General features: G+C 31.5%; 1 protein-coding gene and 1 long non-coding RNA gene across 11 annotated transcripts in view; one reads left to right on the forward strand and one right to left on the reverse strand.

The window, feature by feature from the left end:
- LOC141454250 (uncharacterized) overlaps positions 1 to 26,413 on the reverse strand; it is a 370,074-nt gene that overhangs the window by 7,345 nt on the left and 336,316 nt on the right. For all 10 annotated transcript variants that reach the window (XR_012458592.1, XR_012458591.1, XR_012458594.1 and 7 more), the window contains exons 3-4: positions 2,392 to 2,527; positions 2,175 to 2,308 (exon numbers count right to left, since the gene is read on the reverse strand). Coding sequence is in view for 6 of the 10 variants with exons in the window: in XM_074128305.1 (XP_073984406.1) it covers positions 2,175 to 2,308; positions 2,392 to 2,527 (270 nt within the window). In the remaining 4 variants the exon portion in view is untranslated. The remainder of the gene's footprint in view (positions 1 to 2,174; positions 2,309 to 2,391; positions 2,528 to 26,413) is intronic.
- Positions 6,616 to 10,236, forward strand: LOC141454259 (uncharacterized). The gene is made up of 4 exons (XR_012458603.1): positions 6,616 to 6,790; positions 8,059 to 8,263; positions 8,341 to 8,436; positions 9,953 to 10,236. It is a non-coding gene; the product is annotated as an uncharacterized lncRNA (long non-coding RNA).

Consider the following 26,413-nt stretch of genomic DNA (forward strand, 5'->3'; position numbering starts at 1 on the left):
ACAGAACTTTTAGCTAGCAAATGAAATAAGCATACTGAAGAAATTTCAGTAAAGCACTGTCACGATTTTCAGGAGCACATAACGAATCCCAGGGCACCATGTCCCCTGCTGCTACCTGCGATAGATTAATCTTATGATGAAGAAATCTTAGATTTCACAGGAGCATAAACGAATTCCGTAAGGCTGATTACAAGCCGAAAAGCATAGGTAGAAGGTATTTTGTGTTTTCCCAAAACATTTTACTTCTCAGTTAAGGTTAAGAGAAGTCTTGCCTTGAAAAAATTTATAATCCTCTCTTTTAGAATCGAAGAAGCAAAGAAATGCATAATTAAACAAATAGGCAATTAAAAAAAATAATTAAAATAAAGAGAATTTGAATAAAAAAAACTTTTGCCTTACTTTTAATACAAAAAATTAATATAGTAGTTCCTTAAATAGAGACGAAGGAAATTGTACTGTGGTTTCTATATTTCTTTCGAAAGTACCCAATTAAATTAGCATTGCTAAGACGAACCTAGAAGGAATATAACTCGGATCTTGTTGTAATACAGTAAGAATGGAGTATATATGAGAAAATGGGACCATTTCCTTTGTAAAAGAGATGAAATGATGTACAGGAAATAGAAGTATTCAGCTAAAAGAGCAGATATTTAGCATTATTCTACCATGGTAGGCTCTACAATGTACCACAGAACATTATTTCCAATTGAGCAGAGCTCCTCTTGAGATAATAAAGTCCAATAACACTTCTAAATAGTTATACTTAAAATATCAACTGAATGTATTCAGCAGAGCTATGCTAATTGAGAGCTAAAGGGCCATCCAACCAACTACTAATCTTTCGGCATACTCGCGAGATTTTAAAAACAATAGAAGGGAAAAAATGCTACAAGAATGTCAACTAAGACATATTTTTTTTCAATCTCTCATTAAACATTTTTATCTGTACAAACTGCTAGCGAAATGAGTAAATGTGATGATAAATAAAAAAAATAATGGGAGAAAAGTAAATCGATAGTTATCTAAAAATGATCAATCTGTTGAAAGTGAGGCCAACGACATCTCAAACGCCTAAGAGATGGGGATTACGAAGACAAGTTTAATTGGAATTCAGAGTGGCGAGATTTAAAAACAAAAACAAAATTTTAGAAACAAAAATAATGTTATCTTTATGAATAGTCAAGTTAGTACCACAAGAAGAAGCGTTCAAAACGCGATGGAAATATAGTTGGTCTGTACCTATTACAGTTCAAGTATATAAGTCCATTTCAAAACAAGAAAGACTAGATAAAATTGTCTCTGTTTTATATAACGTTAGTTTTGAATGATGGTTAAGTAGCCTAGCCAGAAATATATTTCGTGGTTCAGTACGTTCAAGTCATGCCTGAAGGAATATCTGTCTATTTCAGTGTCAGTATCTGGGTTGCAAGAATTGCAAAAGAAGACAGGATGAAACATTTTTTGTAATTTAAGAGTACAGATGTAATTACGTGTCAGTTACAATTTTTATGCATCATTATTGTAACCAAGATTCTTGTCAGGGAAGATGAGATTAAAGAGAGAGGATAACGAGTGCAGCTTTAGTATCTGTGAAGAGAATACAGTTTTGTAAGCAAAGAGTGTATTCGAACCCTTCTTTAAGGTGCTCCAGCAGGACAGGTAATTAGGAGATTGATTGCTAAGTGTCTTGACTTAGTTGCTATTTGTTTGTTACTGGACCTTCATGAATTAATCTTATTGTATTTGTAATAAATCTTATTTATTTTTATTTTTTTAATTTATAAAGTTAAAATTAAATATACTAAAAAAGGAAAGACAATAAGGTCTTAGCGGGACTTTCCTCTATCTTTTCTGCATATATGCAGAAATATGTTTCTACAGAGTTCATCAAGCTCTTTATACCCGTTATTACTCGACAATAAGAGAGAGGACAGTTTACTTTTGATTGACAGAGAAAGAAAGAAAAATATAGTACCATAAACGTAGTGACTTCGTAAATAAAATATAGTTACTCCAGATGAGTAAACAGTCTTGTGAATATCATTAGCAAGGATCTGTACAAAGCAGACAGATATCATTGCTCAATGTTATTATTCTTAGCAGTGAAGCCAAGCTATCGGATTAGCGTAAAGGATAGATAATTTTAAATTACATGGAACTGCAAAATTGTTTACCTCTTTGCCATTGATGTACCAAGTGAGATTTGCAGGTGGATAGCCTCCTTGGGATGTACAATTAGCTCGTATCTTCTCGCCCAATGAATATTTACCTTTTTCTACACTTAGATCTGGTAAAGATGCAGGTTCCTCTATTTAAAAAGATAAACAAACAGTTATCACTTATATATTTATAAGTGATCTTTTATTTTTTTCTTTGTTTTGAAAATATTACCTGTAACAATAACTGGAGCCGACATGATGCCCGTATGGAATAGTGGTGCATCCGCTGATACCTCGCATCCATAGAAACCAGTTAGCTCTTTTTGTACATTTCTCAGCGTTACCACTGTGCTATTTGATAAATATATCTGCAACAAAATATCATTTGGATTGTTTAATTAAATCACATGATAAATAGACAAAAATTACAAAACAGTAATGGGAACACTTCATTTCTTTCTTCAGATTGCAATTTTGTATCATCTATATTTTTTATTAATTATTCCTTACGAATATTATCTCTTTAGTGGGCACTGAAATTAGGTAGATAGAAATAAAACAAAGAAGCAAACAAAACTTTTCACATGTTTGTGGACACATAAAAATGTAATAAGTATTCATCTCAATGACTTTGAATTCTTATTTGAGTTAGGGGACTTTTCAATTCCACGATATTTCTTGCTCATTTTTTTGATTTTATTAACTCTATTTTTAAGTATCCTTGATTACACTTCGTACTGCAAAGCAGTGTACATCAACAAATCATAAACACAACGAAAAGTAAATATTTTTATATATAGACAAAATACAAAATTGTGAGGTAATAGAGGTTTGGATACCAAGAAACTGCCACACAATACATCGCATCTTCACTTTCATTCTAACGGGAAAAAAGTCACCAATCATTTTTAAGGACAATATAATTTCTTAGACGGGGATGGTTCTGCAACCTTGTACTTCAATCTAAAGCGCAACTTCAGTAGAACATACAGATCCACTTACCATCTAAGTATATTGTAGAAAAATTATAATTTCAAATGAAATCGGTTAGAAGTAAAAAAGTGTGATTTATAAATGCAAATGCAATGGTTCACTTTTCAGTAAATTTGTATTGTTAACTTGATTGGAATGCTAACTGTACGTACATGGAACTACGGTTATTTCTAAAATTTCTAAAGAAAACTAAAACGTTTTTGATACAACTTAGCATTCTGCTAAAAATAATAATAATAAAAATCACTCCTACTTTAATTTATGCGCATTTTTAACACCCAAACTTCTTTAAATCTAGATTTAGAAGACGCGAAATAAATATTCAAATATATGCAAACGTAAATCACCTTTTCAAATATTATGCAGAAATAAAATGAGATGGAAGAAATGTCCCTTTATTTCTTTTAAAAAAAATGTAAAAATTGTTGAAATTCTCCAAGGATAGTATTAAAAACGAGTCAAATGGTCGATATTAAGTTTTCACTAGAAACACTTGTTTGATTCCATAGTGCTACGAAAATGGTATTTAGGATTTCATATTAACAATTTCAAGCTTTGTAGGAATTCATGGTTACGACTTCTGACATTTTATGTAAATGAGAGCAAAAATGCCAGTAAACCATTATTTTCATACTGTCAGCCTAAAGTTGAACGGAATTTAGCAATTTTTAACACAGTTTAAACAATATTATCAACTAGACAAATTTGAAAGTAAGTCTACGAAACAGAATCTATAACCTCCTTTTTCAAAATCAATTCCTTGCAATCACATAATATCCTCTCTCACAATTCTGTCGAATTAAATTTTAGGATCTTGGATTAAACCACAAATGTTGTCATCTGAATCTAGTGCCACTCTCTGCTAAACCCGGTATGTCACATACAGATCTGGTTCTACAAATAGTTTTACTCTCAATGTGCTCAGTTGTGCAAATTCCGAGATTCCTCTTTGAATTCAGTGTTATACACTGTTAAGAATATATATATAAAATGAAGAATTCCTTGAAACTGAAATTCCCAGTTTAAAATGAAAATGCAATAATATAAGCAAGAATCTCACTCTTAATTGACTCATTTAAATGAGTAGGTACTTCAGTAACATATTCTCTATGAATGCAGGGCACGCCTTCTTTTTGGTTAGCAACTTATTAACCAGAAATTGGAAAAAAAAGTTCAGCGCCACTTTAACACAACAGTTGCATTGTCCTCAGTGTTCAGGCTCGCAATGAACGAAAATTAGAGGTAAAGGGAATAAGTTGTAAGTAATAAATTTCATGCACGACTTGAGTTAAAATTGATGGTATTATACTGTGGAACTTACTTGATTAATATTAAGGAATTTAGCCCAAACTTGAATGCTAAAAATGACCAAAAATCGTCAGTTCTTTACAGTGGACTCTATTTTCTTATTAACTAGCACTAATTCCTTTACAAGCATCGATAAACAAAACCTAGTAAATTTCAATACTGAAACTTTTTTATTATTTTTTTTCTGTAAACATATAAACAATATTACAGCACTAATAAATTACTTATAATAAAAAATAAAAATAAACACAAATTGTGAAGTTTAAAAAAGTAATAAACGAGTACATTTTGCAGATACATTTACTGCAGTGTAAAGTTTTATGTAGAAATTAAAGGCATTCGTTTGGACTAAATAAAAGACCATTGCTTTGCCCTTCCCCACAGTCCCAGAAAACGCCCCCACATATCTATATCCATAAAAGGCATGTTTCTCTTATATTTTTGTACAGAATTTTCCGCAAAGAAACTGTTATTATCTAATGTTCTGTTATTTTTACTGACATGCATGTTTTGGTGAGTTCTTTATGAATTATTACTTACGTGATACACGGTTCTTTTATGACTGCCCTGATTAAATATTAGTTATATGCTCCCATTGGTTCGGTTGGAAAGAAAGTCAAATTCGGTACCCTGTGTTTTTCTTCAGATAGAGTGGCAAATCGAAAATGTTTTCGTCTTTCTTACAACGTTTGGTTGCCTTCTAGGAAAGATTGGTTGAAGGTGGGTCGGCTAGTATGATACCTAATGATTATCTTAGAAGATAAAGAGGGTTTCAGGATGGATGGAAGATTAGTGGACCATCTCTTGGTGAATGGAAAACTATCTTCAAGTCTGAGGTCTATGTTTTTATTCTGGATGAACAGGTAAGCAAGTCAACTACAAAAAAGATTTGTATCAGTGTGGAATTCAGGCTGCACTGAAGGTATACTATATTCTTGTGCCTTCACATAGAATTTGGTGATGGTTCTTGGAGATAAAAGATGTTCTTCGGCTCGAGTACGGATACTCTTGGCTGTTTATGCCAAAGTTACCACTCTTAACTGCTACAGCCACTGATTTTCTAAGGCCTACAAAAACAAACAAATCAATTTGAATAAGTCTTTCCCGATGTTAAAAACTATGGAAAAACATTTGCTTACTTTTAAATTCATTAACTTAAAATTATTATATTCAAAGGCCTATTTATTTAATAAAACGTTCAATTCAAATTTTAATTTAAGTTAAAAAGAGGGAGTGTATACAAATTGATTCATAATACACGCTTTAGTCACAAACATCGTTTGGCAACAGCTGTCTATTGGACTGCGGCCAATTGGGCAATTAGAATACTAGCCACTATCCTTTTTATACCAACTATTCGTTTCCATTCAAGTTTAATTTAAATAAATTATTGTTGACTTATGGAGTATTTAACGAAAATACAATTTTTACAATAAGTTTTGTAACAAATTATTTAAATTTTTAAAAAGCTCTTTTACTTATTTGTGATACTTGATTCTATACTAGAAATAGATACATATGAAGTTCGAACAAATTTGTTGGAATTATTGAGAACCTTAAGGAAACTTATGAGAGAATACTTTTATTCCAGGAGTGCGCAGCTTCGAGGAGGGGCTCACTTGAGGGCCTCGAGGACGTTGAAGCAGATCTGAAGAGCTTGGGTTGGGCTTATGAACTCAGGCTTCCGACCAGGAAAAATGGAGGCAGCTGATAGGTGAGTCCTAGGCCTAGGCCATCCAGGGTGGTCCTAAAACGTCTTTCTACATAAAACCAAAAGGATTTAGACTTAAATGTAGCCCACAGAATACTAATGGAAATCAGTCTTCAAAAAAAAAGCAAGAAAATGAGGAGATTGCAAATGCAAATACCTCTTGTATGGGTTACTGACTTAGCATGTGGATATCCAGACACTCTGGTTCCTGAGAAAGGAAGTAGTCGATATGATAAAGGAAGGAGCGAGCAAAGTAACTCTAATAGGCCTCAAAACTAAAAAATAAAACTTATGAAGTTTAAATAAATTCTAATATTTTTATCTAAAAATGAAAATTAATATTTACTCAAGAGTTTAGAATAAATTTAAATTGTAAACACAGTAATAAAAATAAAATTATATTTTATTACGATAAGCTGTTTAAATATATATAATAAAAAAATCCTTTTTGTTTTATAAAAAGAATTTTAAAATAAAAAATAATGGTAACAGAAGATAAGCCACGTATTAACGACACTAAGAATGCTAAAAGCAGATCAAATTCTTTTTGAAAATGTTTTGTATTCAAGAACAGTGATGCAACTGTAAGAGTGCTGGACGTTTTCTTTACAAGATAATGGTGAGTGCACTTAGCAAAGTTCACTTGGGAGGACGCTTTTTTAGCATCCAACATCTGCTAGATTTGTAGGGCCACTTAATGTTGTCTGAACTAGTTTTTCAAATTTAATTCTCACCGTCTTTATTCTAAAATTCTCTTCAGATATTCCGTCTAAATTTAAAAGGAAAATTTTGAAAAAAGTTTCAATAAAATGCGAGCACCGTGGAATAAATAAGTAAAAAAATACGAGGCAGTAACAGTAAAATTAAAACTTCTTCTGAAGGACATATCTAAGGAACATTTTTCAATTTCCTGGCAGAAATGTATGGGAAAATGTTCGTGCAAATGACGTGTAAATTTCCCTTTTTTATTCCTTAAAGGAAGAGTAATGAGTTTAGATTGTTTCGTATTTTGTTTTTCCTAAAAACCGAGGATGGAGAAATAACTATATTTGGTAAAATTTAGATTTTATTATTAAAAACCTAACCTCTGTTTTACACAAATAGTATATATCGGGTTAGATAAAAATCGAACGGTTAAATTACAACACTTTATTGTAAAAACAAAAAAGGACAACACTACATATCAAACAAACAAAAGGAACACGAGGTTTGAGTGCACTAGAAGCATTAAAAAGATAACCACAAAGACAGTGTAGCCAACTCAAAATTAATAAATTCTAATACTATAAATAATACTTAAAAATATTATTTATTTTTCACTTATCAAAACAATGTCTTATTACATTTCTTTCACATTGATGAAACTCTAAGGGGTTTCTTAAAATAAAAAAGAAACCCATCATAAAAATCACACCTATCCAAAATTTAAGATGCTAAAGTCTTTATCAAGCCTCATTACCTATCGCTTAGTTTATGGAACATTGAGCTCAAGAAGTAAATGTATTTTCCATTTTTTCCGGTCTGTTTGCTAAAAGATTGACCTATCAAAAATACGAGAGGTGAATCTAATATTGTGAAGCTGCAAACAGGCCAGCGAAACATATATAGTGATTCAACAGACACTTAAAAAGATATGAACAACAAAAATTAAATTTATAAAATTTCTTTAATATAGTTTTGTTTTTAATTGCACCATCATTATATGGTAAATGCCCAAGGACATAATATATAATACTGAATACAGAAGGGACCACTATGTTGGAACTCCCTTTATGAAGGTGTTTTTTAGAAATCAGGTATTGAGATAGGATAGGTTTTAACACCTTAGAGAGTAGTACATGTTTGCCTTTGAGGTCCCGATGATCCAAAGTTTTTATGGAAATTTAGGAATTAGAAATGGATTCCAATAACTAATATTTGGAATAGCGAAGTCTTAACGAAGAAAGCGATTAGATACATAACAGAGTGAATTGTCTATTCCATAAAAATACTACTAGTAAGAAGAATTTAAATGGATTCATGAATTCATGAATGGATTAAATGAATCCGTGAACGTTTGGCTGATAATTTTTTACCACGTATTTTTGAAGAAGTAAGTTTCTAAAGTACAAGAGTAGGTTTACAATATAAGTTTTGTTAATTCAAAAATTACCTGCACACATTTCGTAGGGTTCAGTTTAATTCTAAAATGTTAGAGGAAGATGCAACAAACTTATCTGCTCACAGAAGGTAGAAACAATGAACTGGATCATGAGTAGAGATGAGGTAAGATAAAATCATAATGAGAAAGGTAGGATTTGAACAGTGTTTAGGAAACAAATCTAGTTAAAAGAAAAGAACTAAGATGAGCAATTGGATTTTCATGGGTTCAGGATATAAAACCTAATTCAGATGCGATTAGGTGTGATTTAGAAAGTACGTGTAAAACATTCTTCTACAGAACGACTGCATTATTAAACTTTTTCAACAAAGATTTTCTTAGCTGTAACAACAACTCAAGCAAAGAGATATGCAATACATATTTACGAAAAGGCTAAACATAATTATAGTAACAGCCAGACAATCAGAAGAATGTTAACTTCTAGTAATAGTTAAAATGCAAATACGGTTGTTTCAAATTATTTAAATAAAATTATAATTATACCATTAACAACATAGTTGTCTCATCAATATCACTTCTGATTTTATTATAATAATACTTTGTAAACTGATTATCGTAGACTTTTCGAAAACCGTTGTTCACAAACTTAACGGAATTACTTCCAAATAAGCACAAAAACATTGCACGATAAATAAATAAATCTACAGTAAAAAGTAGTGTTCAATATATATATTTTAAAAGATTAGATCATAACAGCGTTGAATAAAAAAAAAATGTACAATTTAAATTCTATATAATATCGCACTTTATTATTTTACTAATTAAAACATAATTATTAAGAGTAAATTAATAATAGAAACTAATAATATACTAGAAAGAAAGTAAAATTTAAAAAAATCCCCTTAAAAATGCAACTAAAAACAAAGTTTGTATCCGGGGAACATAATGCTGTAGGAGCTAAGTGTAGAATCACAGTAAAGAGGTATGGGAAAATATCAAGATATTATCAGCCAATTAGTGTAGAATCACAGTAAAGAGGTGTGGGGAAAATAAGAAGATATTATCAGCCAATCAGAAAGAAGTACAGTGGCCATATTTTGTACAGATGGACCAATAAGCATTGGCTGAATCGTAAGTGAGCAAAATGGACGCTTTTAGTCATATTGAATTGTGATTGGCTGATGTTTTCCTTTAAATTGCCCCACCCATCACACACAGCTTTTACTACGAGCTCCTAGACCATTATGTTCTACTGATACATAGTTGCATTTTACTTCGTTTTTTGGCGGAAATTCTTGCCTTTTGCCAAATATCTCTTCATATTTTTTACGTGTTATTCGTTTCAATATATTTAATTTTAACCTTTAATTAAACATTTGTGTGTTTCATTCGTTTTAATTTTAAAATTCTCTCATTTATAATGCTTAGGTACCAGTTGGAAATAATTAATAATAATCTTCAAATGCTTTCGATTACTGATTATCACTTTGTGTTTTAAAACTTTTCAGACGCAATCCGTTGATCTAATCTAAAAAAAGAAACATTTATTTGGTTAAAATGCAACTTTGTTGAATAAATTATTTGTTAAATATTCTGAACATCATGAGAAATTAGTAAAATTTTCTTATTTTTAAGTGTGACCAAATGCTATTTTTGTATCAGTAGAACGTTATGTTATAGAAGGACATAGAAGATCTTATCTGCGATGGGTACGGAAGAGTAACAGTAAACTTTAGCCAATCGATTTTCTTTTATTAAAAAATTCGATTACGTTTGTGAACAAACATGTTTTAATCATGAAAATAAAACTATGAATCAAGCTTTCTAATCATGTTTATTATAACAAGAATACGATATCCAGTTTAACAGGATTACATTAAAAAGAAAACTAGAAGAGATTTTGTGTAAGTCAACAATGTTATTAATAAAAACCATCTTTATTCCAAAGAATTCCAGAACTTTTTATTTCTATATTAATTTGCTTTACTATTGGAATCAACAAAATTCAAGGCAACCAGTAAAGCTGATAAACTGTGAGGAATAACAATCACAGTAGCTTTATCTTGGATATACTCGGTTGTATTGTGATTTACCCTCTAGCAAAATGATAACGACTATAAAGAGCTTTAGGTCATAATGTTACGTCGCTTGGAAACACTGGCTTCTAGTAACATTATGAGAGCATAATATAATTTAGTTCGAAATAGAATGGGTAACTTTATTGGCTAATTTATAATGTTTTGTTTTGTTAGTTCAAGTCTCAAAAGTTTTTATCAAATATTGATGGAACAAACAAAATATTTTGGATTTTATTAATTTTTCTTCTATCAAAATTAATGATTGAAGTTATATTATTGAGAAATAAGAAATAAAACTCCGAATTATATTAAAATATGGTTTAAAACGATATCAGAAGTATCGCTACGTATGTAACAGCATAAACAAAGATTTTTTTTCTGTATAAACTTATGAATAATACAAATATAGTCTGCAAAATATCTAGCGTTTTTTAGTAAACAGATAAGGTGACTTGGAAATTCTATCAAAACTTCTGTTTGGAAAGACTACACATTCAAAAAAAGTAGGGACAATAAAACATTGCTCAAATCAAATATAATTTTACTTAATTCTCATGATTTTATTCCTCTAGAAATACGAAGCCGAGAGCATTAGAACTGCCTACTATACAAGATACTTTTGATTGATGGTAAAAGGTAACAAAAAGGTATCTACCAACCATTAAGCAACATAAAGTGAGAGATTCACAGCATCCTTCTCTAAGATCTGTCGAAATTCTGATTGGAATCTGCTTCTCAGCTTAATCTGAAGTGAGTTTTCGTGAACAAAAGTAACGAACATCTTAAATTGTGCTAAAAAGATGTATACGTATTTGCAATTCTTCTTCATCGAAACTGATTTTGCAATACAGTAAAAATCATTGCAGTATAACTTAAAAATAACCCTCGAAAGAGGGGCGCGTGGACAACAATGAATAACCTTGGAAGAGGACTGTCCGGAATTGTAGTTGAAACGAGATTTTGAATTAGAAAAACCGAATAGAGAAGAAGAGAATTATTCTTTAAGTAGAGATACATAGATATTTCATGCAGTGCAGCGTTAGTTATGTAAAAAGAAAAGGTGGCGACGGTAATGTGAAGGAGAATTACCGAATTGGAAGGCAGAATGAGTTTTAAGAGTTAGATTGAACCCTACAGTGTCACTATGAATCTACTAGAATTCGGTGCAGCAGTTTTCTGCGATTGTTCAACAGCAAAACGTAAACGTTTTTTTAATACAGAGTGATTTTTATAAGAACAAATGATAAATTGTGCAAATGATTGTACAAATCTACAATTTTATAAAACCATTTCCCAACTGTACTCGGGGAATTACAACTTCAAACTAAAATTACTGTCGTCCACAACGTACGAGTTCCAATAACCAAAGCAGAAAATCTACAAGCAATCTCTATCGTATGGCCATATCATAACTAGAAATTACATAGAAATCTTTTATGCACTTTTCGTATTACACAAAATGTCAACTCTCAGTTATCTTATAAACAGTTTCGAAAAATTTATGTTAACAAAAAAAAAAACTAATTTTATTTATTTATGTTTTTTATTGAAAGCAAAAGTTTTTCCAGCTGAAGAAAAGTTAAGTAGGAAAATTGAAGGAATAACTAAGTTCTCATTGAATAAATTATACTTTCTATTTTCAATATTTACTGCATAAATTATTAAAGTCTTTAAAATATTTTTATTGAAATTAATTTAACATTGGGGTTTCGAATGAATAATAAGTAATTCATCATACATTTTCACTTATCCACATTCACTGGTGAATTAGTAATCAAAATTTTTAAGAGATATTTATTTGAATAATATTAATAATTGAAAAACAAAGTTGAAAAAACTTTTATCTTTTTAATCCGGTGTTAACTCTTTGGGGTTTCACAATAATGGTGTTTTAAGGAGAGCCAGGTGAAGGGGCTGCCTTCTTAAAGCCTCCTGACTTGCTTCCCCATCCGGGGCGGCTTCCTAGGAACGGTAACCCTAGGGTGTGTACTGTTTATGCCTTAAAGTTTTGTGCACATGTGTGTAGTGTAAATGTAATGTGTATTGTTGTGGTGAGTGTACTTGGTGTAGTGAGCTGTGGTGGACCCGTGGGGACGCTGCTCCCCAAGTAGCTGCAAGCAACAACTACCCCTTGTGGGTATTATTTATGGAAATTAAAAGAAGAATCGCGGCGGCTAACAGGTGTTATTTTGGATTGCTGAAGTACATGCCTTTCTAGGCAATCCAAAAATGCACTCTGTACGAAACCCTTATCCCGCCAGGTACTTATATATGCTTCCCAGACTTGGACCTTAACAGATGAGAAGGATTTGCTCATTTTCGAGAGGAAGATCCTTCGGAGAATTTTTGGCCCAGTAAGAGAAGGAGAAGTCTGGAGAATAAGAAAAAATAGGGAGCTGTACGACTTGTACGCCGAAGCGGATATGGTTAAAGTTGTTAAGACAGGCAGGCTGAGATGGGCAGGCCTCCTAGTTAGGATGAAGGAATCTAAGTTCCCAAGGAAGGTGTTAGAAGAGACTGTTCACCGAACAAGAAGAGCTGGAAGGCCGAGGCTAAGGTGAATAGATGGAGTGGCGCTGACGCAAGATTTTTGGGAATTTCTAACTGGAAAGCAGCCGCACAGGTTAGAGCAGGATAGCGGATGATCAGTAGGGAGGCCAGGACTCGTCGCGAGTTGTAGCGCCGTAAAGTAATGTAATGTTTATCTTTTTAATGAAAAATCAGCAGACTATTAGCGCTGATTTAAATTAAGAAGATCAGCCAACATTTTTTGTTCATCTAGTGTTCCACCACCAATGAGAACTAAAAGGATCTGATATCCAAAATATACCTTAAGACTCAAATGAAACAACGGACTTGTATTCCAAGATGCTTCGAAAGAATGATATAAGCGATTAAAAATAAAAAATTCTTTGAATTGTTGCCGTTTTTCGGTCTATATACTCGTACTTGGACACACATACCAAAAAATTAATTAAAAATGTTTACGTAAATATTTATGATGATCAAAAGAGAGACGATAATCTTTTAATGACTTTCAATGAAGTTTACCAACAAGTTTTCCTGAGTAAACTAGAATTTATACTAAAAGTTTAGGAGGAGAGGAGTGATTAGTTAATGATTATTTGACGTCTTACAAACTTATTCTAATGACCCCTTAAAATTGCTGTAAGGTTTTTTAAGTCTTAGTATGAAGTATAAGCTAGCCAAGGGTAAACTAAATTTGACTTTAAAATCGAATAACTGTTAAAAACATACGGAAGAATCAAATTAAAATCTAAAGTAAATGATGCTGCTTATCTTATTTACATAAAATAGCATTTAAAAACAAATATATTTCCAGTAAAGTTGACTATGTATCGCTACATTTCCTCGGGTAGATAAATAAAAAAAGTTACTAAAGGAATAGTTACTAGAAAAGCTGATAAAAGAAGCGAGGCTAACCATTTGCCAGACACGTTAATGCACAATGAGTACCATTGAATGGAACTTGCAAGGTATTGTAAAAGTAAAAACCTTTGGGTTAAGGTCACAACAATATGGTAGAAATTAGGTACATCAGTCAAGCTCAGTTGTGGCTAAGTTGTTAAGTGCATAAAGAAATTCGTCTTTCAAAACTAGACTAAGCAAACAAAAGGATTTATCTAAGAACACCGATTAAATTATAGAATAGAATAAACACCAGAAATTCGATTAGAATGATAAAATTACTCTAAAAGATAAACATTTGCTCCTGAAATGAAATCTTGGTTGGCGTTGGATTACAAACTTGAATTTAAATTATTACTACTTAATAATGGATGTTTCCGTACCTTAATCCGTTTATATCGATATATAATAAAATAATGCGATAATAATTGATCACTCCAGATATCTAAGGAGTGATGGTATTAACTTCTCATAAAAGTTTTCAACGATTAGGACATTCGGTTCTATTATAAAATGTTTCAAAAAAATAGTCTTGCAATTCTTATTTTGTACAGATATCTACCAAGTATCTATCTCGTATTTATTTATTTTTTAATTCTGGAAATTATTTGAAGGCGATTTTTACTTACAATACGTCATTTAAGAAACTTATTTTCAAGTATTTATACTAGAAGCAACCGGTATAAGGTTTCACTTGGTAAATTTACAGACCATTCCGTAATCTAAAACTTACACTGCTCTCTTGTAAAACTCATTTTGAAATACGATTCTGCGCTTTGGTGTCCATATTACTATACTTCTAAAAAGAGATTGCAGAGCATAATTCTGTTCTGAGGGAAAGCTGTTTGTGTAGGATTCCGCCCTTCCGAACAATCCACAATAACATCCTACTAGACAACCAAAACCTGTTATCTCATCGAACAACAGCTGATCCAATATTTCTTTTTTTAACCAATCTCTCAATAATTAAATTTACTCAATCATTCTGCTGAATTAAATCACTTAAAATGTTCCCTGAAGCTTCACAAAGAATATAAACTTATTTCATATTCCATTAACCACAAATAACATCCTATTCAATAGTCGAAAATGTGGTAATGAATCAAAAATATTCAACTTTAGGCAGAAATATCAGGAAAGCAAAGAGTTCCACACAAATAGTATGCATGCCTTCAAAAAGGAGATACCACTAAATAAAAACTTATAGATATCTCGATAGGCAATTTGATGGGCGTATTATATCGACACGGGGGGCGATTCAGTGGCCACCACGTTCACAGGATTTGACACCTACGGACTATTTCCTTTGGGGATACCTGAAAAACAAGGTGATTATTCATAACTTTTTTCTTTCTTTCCTTATTTCTGCTTATCTAAAAGCATTTCTAAATCTAGGTGCATCAGAATCAAGCCGGAATTGCATCTGTAGATGAACTAAAACAGAGAATAATAGATGCCTGTAACTCGGTTAAAGTCGAATCTATTTCTTTGGCAGTAAAGGACAATTGGCAGGAAAGAGCATGTCTATGCATCTCTAATGGTGGAGACCAGTTCAAGCATGATCTGTAATATTAATGAGGAGTAAAATTTATAATAAAATAGTACTTTTTTTTCTTATTTAATCAAAAAACCGTTATAATATTATCATTTTGAAATTTCATATAAGAATCATGTTTTCATTCATAACTTCTAAAATATCGCTCACAGAAAAAAACCGTTCAAGTAAATTTTCCTTTAAAAAAAATAGAGGAATCTATTTCTGAAATAAAAACCACACCACCCCATTTGAAAAAATGAAGTTGGTGCCTGTTTTGTAAAAATTTACAAAATAAATTTGGATTTCTAACAAAAAACTAAGGGAACACGTATTCTTTAGTTTTTTTTCTGGCTATCTTAGTTTCCGAGAAAAAGTTGTTATCCATATAGCTTGGGACACCCTGTATATTTAATTAGGATAAAGTTAACTTTAGCTGTTATTAAGTTAGTTATTAGCCTGACAATTTAACTGCAAAAGATAAGCAGCTCCATATATTAATCAAAGAAAGAACACTCTGAATTGACGGCAGTGGATTGAGAAGTAGACAAGGCTCAGGGCCTCAATTATCCCGAATTTTAAACGCCTTTAAAATAAAATATATACATAAATATACATGTATATACAGTTATATACATAAAAAGACCAAATAAACACAGATTTTGAATAGTTATTTCCTAAATGATGGAAATAGCACAGTTAGATGAAATACTAAATATAATCTAATACATAATTAAGACAAAGATTTATACAATCATTTAGCTAGGATTTATGTTATTACTTATCTTCTTATCTCTTTGTAATCTCCTCATAAATATAACTTTAATTATTTTCATATTTTATGTGTTGTTTGTTTAATTAGCAAAACCAGTGAACTCATTTACCCTCTCTAAAATTTGCTTTAATAATTTTCATTCTCTTAGAAATTATTAATGATCAACATTTTCTCATTCATTTTAAGGAAATAATAATTTTCTATTTACTACATTAATTTAATTATATTTCAATAATTTTATATTTACGTTCAACTTAAAAGAATATGTAACATTTTAATTTGTACGAGTACATGGCAATCTAAATAATAAATCATGCTTTTTGTTTCCTTTAAAATTATCCATTATTCACTTCTGGCACACTAATTATCCAAAGTGTTTTCAGCTAGTACTGTTTAATTAAACCAAGGGTTTTTCATTCCACACTATGAAAGATAATATGAATTGATAAAAAAAATATCTACTTTTGCCCTTACAGTAGCTTTTCATAACTAAAACACTACAGCCGTTTCAGTTTCAACAATACAATTGAAACCACACAAATCCTTGAGTGAAATAAGTATAAAAAAACTATAGTTATTTATTAAATAGTAAAAGCATTATTCCTAATCATTTATTCGGATTCGCGACTATCACTCGACATTCTAGTTGGGCCATTGCGTTATCGACACACAGCAACATCTATTGAATAAAACTAATACTGTAATAATATATTAATCTAACGGTTCTCGGTGGCTTCGATCGTGTCCACATGGTCCATCCACACTTCTTTACAGCATTTACTATTCGTTTGAAATATGATTGTTAGAAAAAAAACAGATTTTTCCATCAATCAGGGAAAATATGTTACTTACGCGTATTCAAAATACTTTTTTCTCCGAAAATTTGTTGTAAGGAAAGTTCTTGTTGGAGAAATGGACTAGACTATACAAAAAAATATGTTCTTTTCGTAAAGTAGGCAAACTCGAAAGATCATGCGTAGCAAGAACGTTCTTACGTCGGACTGAAAAAATGGGTTTAACAGCAAGGATTTCTGTCACGTCATTAACTGCTACTGTGTTTCACTCCACATATATTCCTTCGGTATTATGAAATGGTTATACTCGGATGTAGATGTTTTATAGAGGCTGACTCACACAAACTTTTTCGCACAAAGGAATCATCCCCGATAAGACAAAAGGGAGAATAATTCTTCTTAGATTGGCAGGTGGATGAGTAAGAATCAGCGAATACCTAGATAGTCGGACGAAAAGCGATATTAAGCGATTAAAATAGTCTCAGAGATAAGGATAGTTAATGTGGGCGACCATTAGATCCCACTTTTAAGGGCTGTCATTGCTGAAAATGTAGATATACACCACTAAACCAATCACTGATGTGAACTAACACTGAAGGAAATGGGACACTGCAATAAAGAGTACTGAAAATTGAAATTACAGGTAAAAGAATGCAGTGGCTTAGCTGAAAAGTAAAGACATATTCCATGATCAAATTGATGAAGACGGAGACGTTTGTGATAGCCACACAAGTTGGTTGATTAGAACATAAATATTTTTTGTTGTTCATTAATTTTGGTGACTGATTCATAGTTTCAATAGGATGAAAAAATAATTGCCATTTCAGTCGTGATACATATATTCTGCCGAGCTTTCGACCTAGGGACTAGGTCATCTTCAGGGCTGTGGAACATATTTACAGATTGTTAACAATGATTCTATTAAAATGAATATGTATAATATAATGTAACGAAATTTACAAAAATTATTTACCTAGTTTACAAAGTAATATTTTTGTAAATTTCGTTACATTAAACATATTCATTTTAATAGAATCATTGTTAACATGACCTATAGTCCCTAGGTCGAAAGCTAGGCAGAATAAATGTATCACGACTGAAATGGCAGTTATTTTTTCATCCTATTTAAATATTTTTTGTAAACTTTTTTCCAAGCAAGTTGGTACTTGTGACTTGCCTTTAAAGTCCTCTTAAAAGTGATTTATAACCAATACAATGTTACTGAGAATTAAAATGTAGCTGAAATTAGGAATTTCAAGAAAATTATATAAGTTAGAACCCTAATAACTGTAAAAAGAGGACGTCGTCCGAGTGTTCATCCCAGATACTTTATCTGAAAAGCAGATTGTAGAACTGAGACGTCCATCATATTAATGTATAGCAATAAAAAATACCAACTAATATCTAAACCTAAACCCCTGTAGTAAAACAATGGTTGGCTTTTGTTCAACAAAGTTTATAGTTTGTTCTATAAACAAATTAATAATAAAATTGTATTTTACAAATAAAACTCATAAATTATAAAGTTGAATATAAGTAGTTTTGATGTGGTAATATAAAGATGATGATACTATTGTGGTTTCGGTTTGTGGGAAAGTTAGGCTGGTTCAGTCCCCATTCCTTCCGTTCTAAAGATAAATTGTAACACTTATGTTAAGCTTACAGCGGTCAAGTTGCAGGCTTATAGAAAGTTTACACTCCTACCAACTGTGCTTGGACAGCTTTTATAATAATGTACATCTTTCACATATGCTATTATTAATGATAAATACAATATGAAACGATACTCAGTTATTACATTGAAATAAATGGCGATCTTTTAAAGGAGATAGTTACAAATGATATTAACAGGTTCTTTACAAAAAATAGTAACAGGTGTATGCAACATGATGTAAATACAATACGACATTCTGTCACTGTAATTCTCATGAATCTAACTTAACCAATTTTACTCCTAACTTCGAACTTTTTCTATTAAATGACTTTATTATGGATTTAGTTTAATAAAAATCAAAGGTGCGCCCAGATAGCATTCCTCTATCCGAGATGAGATGTAAATAAAAGTTGGAGTGCCTTGTAATAATGTGAGGACTGGCCTGATTTGCTTCAGAGAAGGTTTTGGCAGTCAAAATAAACCAAAGAATCTAGATAAACATACTCTGACAGGGATTGTGTTTATGTAGTAACTGAATGCCATTTCTCTTCATAGATACAAATTGGTTAACTCAAGATTGTAATAAACGCAGAATTAACAAACTCCAGTTTGGCCAAAGAAAATGAAGTAAAATGAGTAATTACTGCTATGAGAGTACCGCTAGTGGTATGCCGGTACTTAGCTGCATACTGCTGCGAGCCAAGACATGGGCTAGCACTGATTTCACAAATGCTCATCTCCAAACGCTTAGAGCCAGAGTTATTTAAATTATTAAACAATGCATTCTACGCTATTCCTAAACAAACGCGAATTATTAGGTTTTGAAATTCATCTGGTTTCGAGATCTTTATGTCACGAGTAGAAATTTGAAGAAAAAATTAATTAATGTCGAACCGATTTTTATTTAATAAGAATATTAACATTACATTTAACTTTCACTAATAGTATCTTCCCTGGGGGAATTGGAGGAGGGAGTTAGGCGCCCAAAAGAGATTCCTTAGAGATCCTGGACCAGAGTACGGGAAGGGCATGCCCATCTTAGATCACTCCCAAACTTCTAATTTTGGGCTATCTAGGGAAGGGAGTTCCGCGCTTCCGCGAGCGTGAAGAAGCCGATTCTGAATCGTGATGACTCCCGGCAAATACCGTTGAGAGATGAAGGATGCTCCTATATACCTCGTAACTGAATGCGATATCATTATCCGATGAAAGTACCAAGGAAGGTACCAGCTAGAGCTGTTGGAGGATATAACCTCCTTAAAATGCTCTAAGGAACATTAAAAAGAATGAAAATACAATATTTTGTACACAAATATATACAAAAAATAATAAAAAATAAAAAATACAATATAATATAAAATATAAAAAATAAAATACAATAATGAAAATCGACCATCAAAATAAATGTTAAGTCAATATTTATTTAAAAAATAAGAAGCTAAAATATGAAAATTGCAAAATATCAAATTCAATTAGAGATAAAAAAAAACAATCATGATTCGACATGTTTGTTCCTGAAACGTGATGGTCATGTTGGTTTTCTTTTTTAATAGTGTATGTACCGGTCAAATATGTACATCAGCAAATAGAGAGTAAACTGGAAATCAAATATTTTCAATATATTTATTTAAATTTAAATGTTTTGTTATTTTACGAATCCCTTTTTATCGCCTTGGAAAGAATGAAATTATATCGCAGAAATAGATGAGGAATGATAAAAATTACTGGGTCCTAACTTTACTTAAAGTGAACCTAAGTACTACACTTTACTCTTAGAAGATGCGTAGAATTTTTTTATACTAATATTCTTAGTTTGAAACGAGGTTGCTATTTGTCGTAATTCTTATTTCAATGCCTTAATAGCGTTGTGCTTTATCAAAAATACTTTATTAATCGCGGACAGTATTTATTTAGAAAATTAGCATTGACCCACATAAGGGTGCAATCGAATATGTACTCACTTTCTTTTACTGGTCAAAACATATTTCCTGGTTTAGGGGTTCGCCAGATAGCCTACGTCGCTGCATCCCTGAGGATCTATCGTGTCATCCACTACTTACAGGAATTAAGACACTCGTATCTTTATCATTTCTTGGCTAGATCTGTAATATGATTTCATTTGTGAAATATAATTTCTATTTTACCATAGCTTTTAAACAAAATTATTCTTAGAATAACAAATATTTCATTCGGGGTGATGGGTTGGAGAATATGATTCTGTAAGAGAAGACTGCAAGGCCAGCAAGGGGAAAGGTGTTTGATTAAAAGATTAGAGGAGGAATGAATTTGAGGAACAAAATTCCGTACGATCATTGACAAAAGGGATTTGGAGAGGTACGATAAAAAAAAAAAAAAAATATGGAGCATTAAGGACTTTCCTAACTATTTTTGACCGCAAGGATTGAATGCATAAAGAATTGGGCCGCGTTTTGTAGATCCTCAAACTTCAATGTCGTACGATCAAATTTGTATTAAGTAGCAGTAGGTATAAAAGTATTGGTTTAAATTGAGCTTTGAGCGTCTGACAAGTATTTTTGCAAGAAGTTTGTAGTATCTGTTATTCACGTATCAAATAAGACAATTCCAAGTCACCCTCTGCCCAGATATTGTCCTAATTAGCGAACTATGTTGACAGGAATATTTTGATTTGTTAATTTCTTATTTTGGTTTGCCTCTTTTAAGGCAAACCTCTAAATAGTTGAAGTGCATTTGAAGAGCAAAATGAAATATGCAAATTTTGAGGCACATCAAATTATTTCAAGATTTTAATAACTTTCTTAATAATATAGAGAAATTAATCCTTTTTTTTTTTTATTAACAATTCATTTCATTATTCCAAGCTAAATTAACGAACGATATCTACTAAGCCATATTTTTCATTAATATAAAATAATAATAATAAAAAAATGAGGTCATCTAACCCCACATCAAACACGCCTTCAGAGTAATCTAGGATTCCTGAAATCCAGGAAGCCTGAACACTTAAAACTAAATAAATCATAAGATATCTTTCTTCATTACAAACTGAAAACTTTTGGCGCAAAGTTGATTGCACTAAAGTGCATGTTTAAACAGTTCTCTCCAGTAGAGAGAATCTACTTGCATTTATTTGCATAACATTTCAGTCTGTTTAATGAAGCCCAAGGCAATCAATGACACGCAAAGATGGGCAACCAAGTGAACAGGTTTGCTCCTATGTAAATATGGTCCTATTTGATACATTTACACTTGTTGACCAATGTTTAAATTGAAATTATAATGATTAGTTAAATGATATCACTATGGCTGTGAATGAAGTCATTAATCTGCTATAAAAAATAGTTTTTCTACTAACTTTCAACATAATTCTTCATCCTTTTATTATTTTTGAGCGTGTCAAACGATTTATTAGGATCAAAATTTAAAATATTTAATTGAAAGGGATTTCTACAGCCGTGATTAAAATGATTTTAGCTGAATAAAATGATTAATGATTAAATACTTAATTACACACTTAATTACTTAACTTTAACTCACTCTCATAGACAAAAAGCACTGCCTTTCACTCGATTAGTTAGAGAATGAATTGTAAATGAGCAGCTTTTGTATTTTGAGATTCATAATATCCGTTTTTAGATCCCATGAGTGCAAATAGTTTTTACAAATTGGGCAGTGTGTGCCCACCAAAATTCAAAAATGGCAAATCCCATTAAGTTCAAACTTAATGTTTCGCTTAGGTGCTTAGGCGCTAAAAGCAAACAAAAAGGCGCGTAGATTCTTTCTACAAAGATAAGAACTAAATAAGATTCAACGTTCAGAGTTCAAAAAAAATAAATAATTGAATTTGGACCAAGAAAATAAAAGAATTTCGAATGAGTGTCCACACCAGACTTTTTTCCCTCTATTTTAAACACAATTGGTAAATCACTCTCAAGAGAGAAAACTGTTCATCGCAAAGGCAAAACAAAGAGGTTCTCATGCATCCAGTTTTCATCAAAAAGGAAAAACCATTCCTATGTTTCTTTAATACTTTCAAAACCAGCTACTTAGTGCATATTTGATGTACACTTGGTTTGTGCTAAACCGTTTTATGTGGTTCTCAAGGCTGCTTACACAGGAAATGACCCTTATTTAAATATTTAAAATGCCATGTGCAACTCTTCATAAAATCCAAAGTATGAAGAACTTTATTATTAAAATATTTATTTTGACAAGTTCTGAGTAATACTTTTGTTAATAAAAGCATTTCTATAAGAGAGAAAGAGAAAACTTTAGTCATTTTTAATTAATTAGTTATAAGCAGTATTTTCACATAAATAAATTAATTATTTTAATGCCAAATGAATTATTATTAAATCGGTAGTTTTGCTTTATTTTTTTTTTTTTAAATGAAAAAACTCTGCAACAAAATGAATTTTTATGACTAATAATTTAAATTTTAGTTAGAACTGGTACCGTCATTTTGATGGCGAATATATAATATAATATGCTGAGAAAATCTGCTATCAATATGTAATAATACTTGTACTATGGGACGGGATTGGCTACGAACTAAGTGGCTAGCGTACTGAATCCCCACCGAAGATCCCAGGTTCGAATCCTGCTGCTAGTCCTTAGATTTTCTCTTCGTAAGAGCTTCTACAGCTTACTGTGTTGCAGAAGTGTCTGTCCGGAACCGCCATTGCATTAGAAAAGAACAAAAAAAACGAACAAAGAAGTATATGATGACCATTGAGGCTAATGCGCCAGGAAAATAGAAGAAAAAGTTTTCAACTAAATGCATAAGCGCTAACAATATTCCAACAACAATAATAATAAAACTGTAGCAAACAATAATTTCTTAAAACAAAATTCAAACCGAAATGGACAAACACAGATATACTAAAATGGTATAGTTACTTACAGAAATGTATTTGTACAAACCGGCATTAAGTGTGGCTATGGAAAATATCACGTAGACAGTATGCATGTAAATTAATTTAATACTTAGCTAACACGAGGATGTAATTAAATGTGAGTAATATATTCTAGATGGATTCGCATGTGATTAGAATATATAAACTAAATCTAATTTTATTTATGTTTGTAATAATTAAAATATAACCACAAGTTAGCGATATAATCGCAAAATATTAAAGAAATTCTTCATTTAAAGATTTACAATAAGGATGTATAAGGTGACAAACTCATAAGCCTTCCAATATTCTAAAAATTTCTCCTTGCAAAGGAACCAAAAATTAAATTTTTACCTACTTACTCGTATTAAGCGAAAATAAAGAGTTATTTTCTCAAGGATAATTACCTTTTCCTTTCTTCTGTTCTGAATACTGAACGAAGAATAATAAATACATTACTTTCAAGTAAATAACAAAATGCTTTGAGATTTATCGCAGCAGTTCAGTAGGCGGATCAAGGTATTATTGTGTACCCCCACTAAAGCCATCAGTTCGTCCATCTATTTCTTAAAATGCCTAACTCTTCTGCTGCTAGTCTCTAACAGTTCCCATTTGGTTAACTGTGGATGACCATCTATCATCACTGCTTCATGCCATTCTCAGTTCAACTTCAAGACGAAGAGCACTGCAATCTGGGGAAGTCTATTACATTTCCATTCTTAATCTTATTTCTGCTTAACTGTTCTCCGCCATTCATCAATCTTAGTCCCTGGAAACATATTTGACTTCTATAGGTCATGACGGGCAATATTTGGCTTACAAAAACTAGTTTTTTTTTTTTTCTAATAACCTAATATTCGTTATACCCCTTAAATTCCAGTACTTGTTTCAAGTGGGAGACTGAATTAGATGATTACAGAATGAAACTGTGTCACCAAATAGGATAAACTCATTCACATATTCTATTAATCTCTTTAGTTTGGTTTTTTCAATATTCTAAATGACGAGGTCGACTTTGCTGCAATCTTATAACATTCCATGTTCCATTTGTCTGACTAAGTCGCAATGTTTAACATTTCTCATTTCTCAAGTGCACATTCAGCGAATAGAAAAGTGAACAATTCAGTGCCCGAATAGCTGGACAATTTTATATCAGATAAGAATAGCATTTTCTCAGCGAAAAAAAAATGTATTGTAAGTTGTAATACTTCTGACCGTAATTTTTCTTTTTTTATTTGTAATACACTCGTTATTTGTAGGCTGTAGTTATCAGTTTGTATGATTTCAACTATTTTGACTTTGTAGTTGTATGCTGATATGAATAAATATATTGACGCTCCTTAATTTAGACGAGATGTTGTCGACTAACAAGAGATGAGAGGACGTAAGTCTTGTGTTTTTGATAACTTTTTTTGTACAAGAGATTGTATAGTTGGATCATTAGTAGAGAGGTTGACATTAATTTTTACGATTTTTTGTCTGAAAGAATTGAATTGTTCGATTTTTTTTCACACCCAAATAGGTTTTTGAAGATGGCTGCTATTATGCGACAGGTTTTTGTAGATAATTTTGATGGTGGGGACAAAGCGGTATACAATTTAAGAACAACTTTCACTACCTACAGAGATTTAACAATATTTATGTACATATTTCAGAGTGAATTTTGAATTAGATAAACAATCAAGGAATTTCTATATTACTGAGAAAGCATTATTTGAAAATTAATTGGATTTACAACTAGAGGAGAATAATTTGTAGCTGAGAGCAAGGCGCGGAAGTCAATGGAAGTTACTGTAGGCTCAAACTATTGCCCAACACAGTGTTCGCTGCATGACTTGCCACCTGTCTGTCTTTAGTAGATGTAAGAAGTTAATCTTCATTAGCCCTTGAAACTTGGTAGCCTGCATCCTTCAACGGCCTTATTAGGCGTTAGGTTCCTTACTCTCTTTTTGTCACTAACCTTTGTTCTTCCGTAAGAAACCACTTACTGTAAGAAATATTAACAATAACTACTTTACTGCAAATATGAATCATAGGAATCTTTTGTTTTTAAAGTAGATTTCGATCCGGGTCCCAGAGTCTTTTGAGTATTCAGAATCGTTTTTCATACTTGTTTTTTTAAGTAGACTTTTTAGATTTGGAAGTTAATCTTTGGTAAATGTAAAGCCCAACGTAGCCGAACACATCGGCGCTAGGAATTGTGGGATCCTGCATAGAAGGCTGCTGGAGAGATAAATGTTCCAACTGAGTGAACTAAGATATCCATGTTTGTATTTCCGATCTGAAAAAAATGAACGTGCAGAAAATCATGCTCTATAATAGGCTATGTCCTTATTCCTTGGAGGATATGTCAATACGCTAGTGCTTGGCTTTTCCTTGAGGAGTGGCAAAGAAAGTGATCCAGCGATACCCCTTCCTTAATATTGGAAAATATGACACGATAGCCATCATCCTTTTACCAGAGGTATGTCATAGTAAAGCATTGCTTCATATATTAATATTTTTCAAATTTGTACATTATTAATACAAAATTTAGCAATTTGTAAAAGCTTCCAGAAAAGAATTGTAAGAGTAATTATTATCATTCTCTGCAAAATAAATTGCAAGTTGTTTCAGTTTTCGAAGTATATTATTAATATTTTCTAAAACAAAGTTCTATATATTTTTAATGTATAGAGCTTTTTCATTTTTTTCTAACTCGCAAATGTTCTAATAACTTAAAATTGTTTCGTTACTAAATAGGGTTCACTTTTATTTGTACACCACAGAGAAAGAACTTATATTTTTATAGGAACATTTTCTCATTTCATACTTCACTTCCTTCCTAATGAGATGAGCTTTCAAAGAAAATGAAGATATTTGCAGATAAATTACTCGTATTCACAAATTTTGTGCGTACTGATTCTAAACCCTAAACCGTAAATAAAGTCTAGTGACATCCCAGATAGGCATTTATTTTCCATAACCTCAGAAAAGAATTATTTTAAATTAAAATGAAATTTT

This window comes from Rhodnius prolixus, unplaced genomic scaffold (genome assembly GCF_049639745.1).
Source record: "Rhodnius prolixus isolate KJV_2025 unplaced genomic scaffold, Rpr scaffold_9, whole genome shotgun sequence".
In the NCBI taxonomy this organism is placed as follows: domain Eukaryota; kingdom Metazoa; phylum Arthropoda; class Insecta; order Hemiptera; family Reduviidae; genus Rhodnius; species Rhodnius prolixus.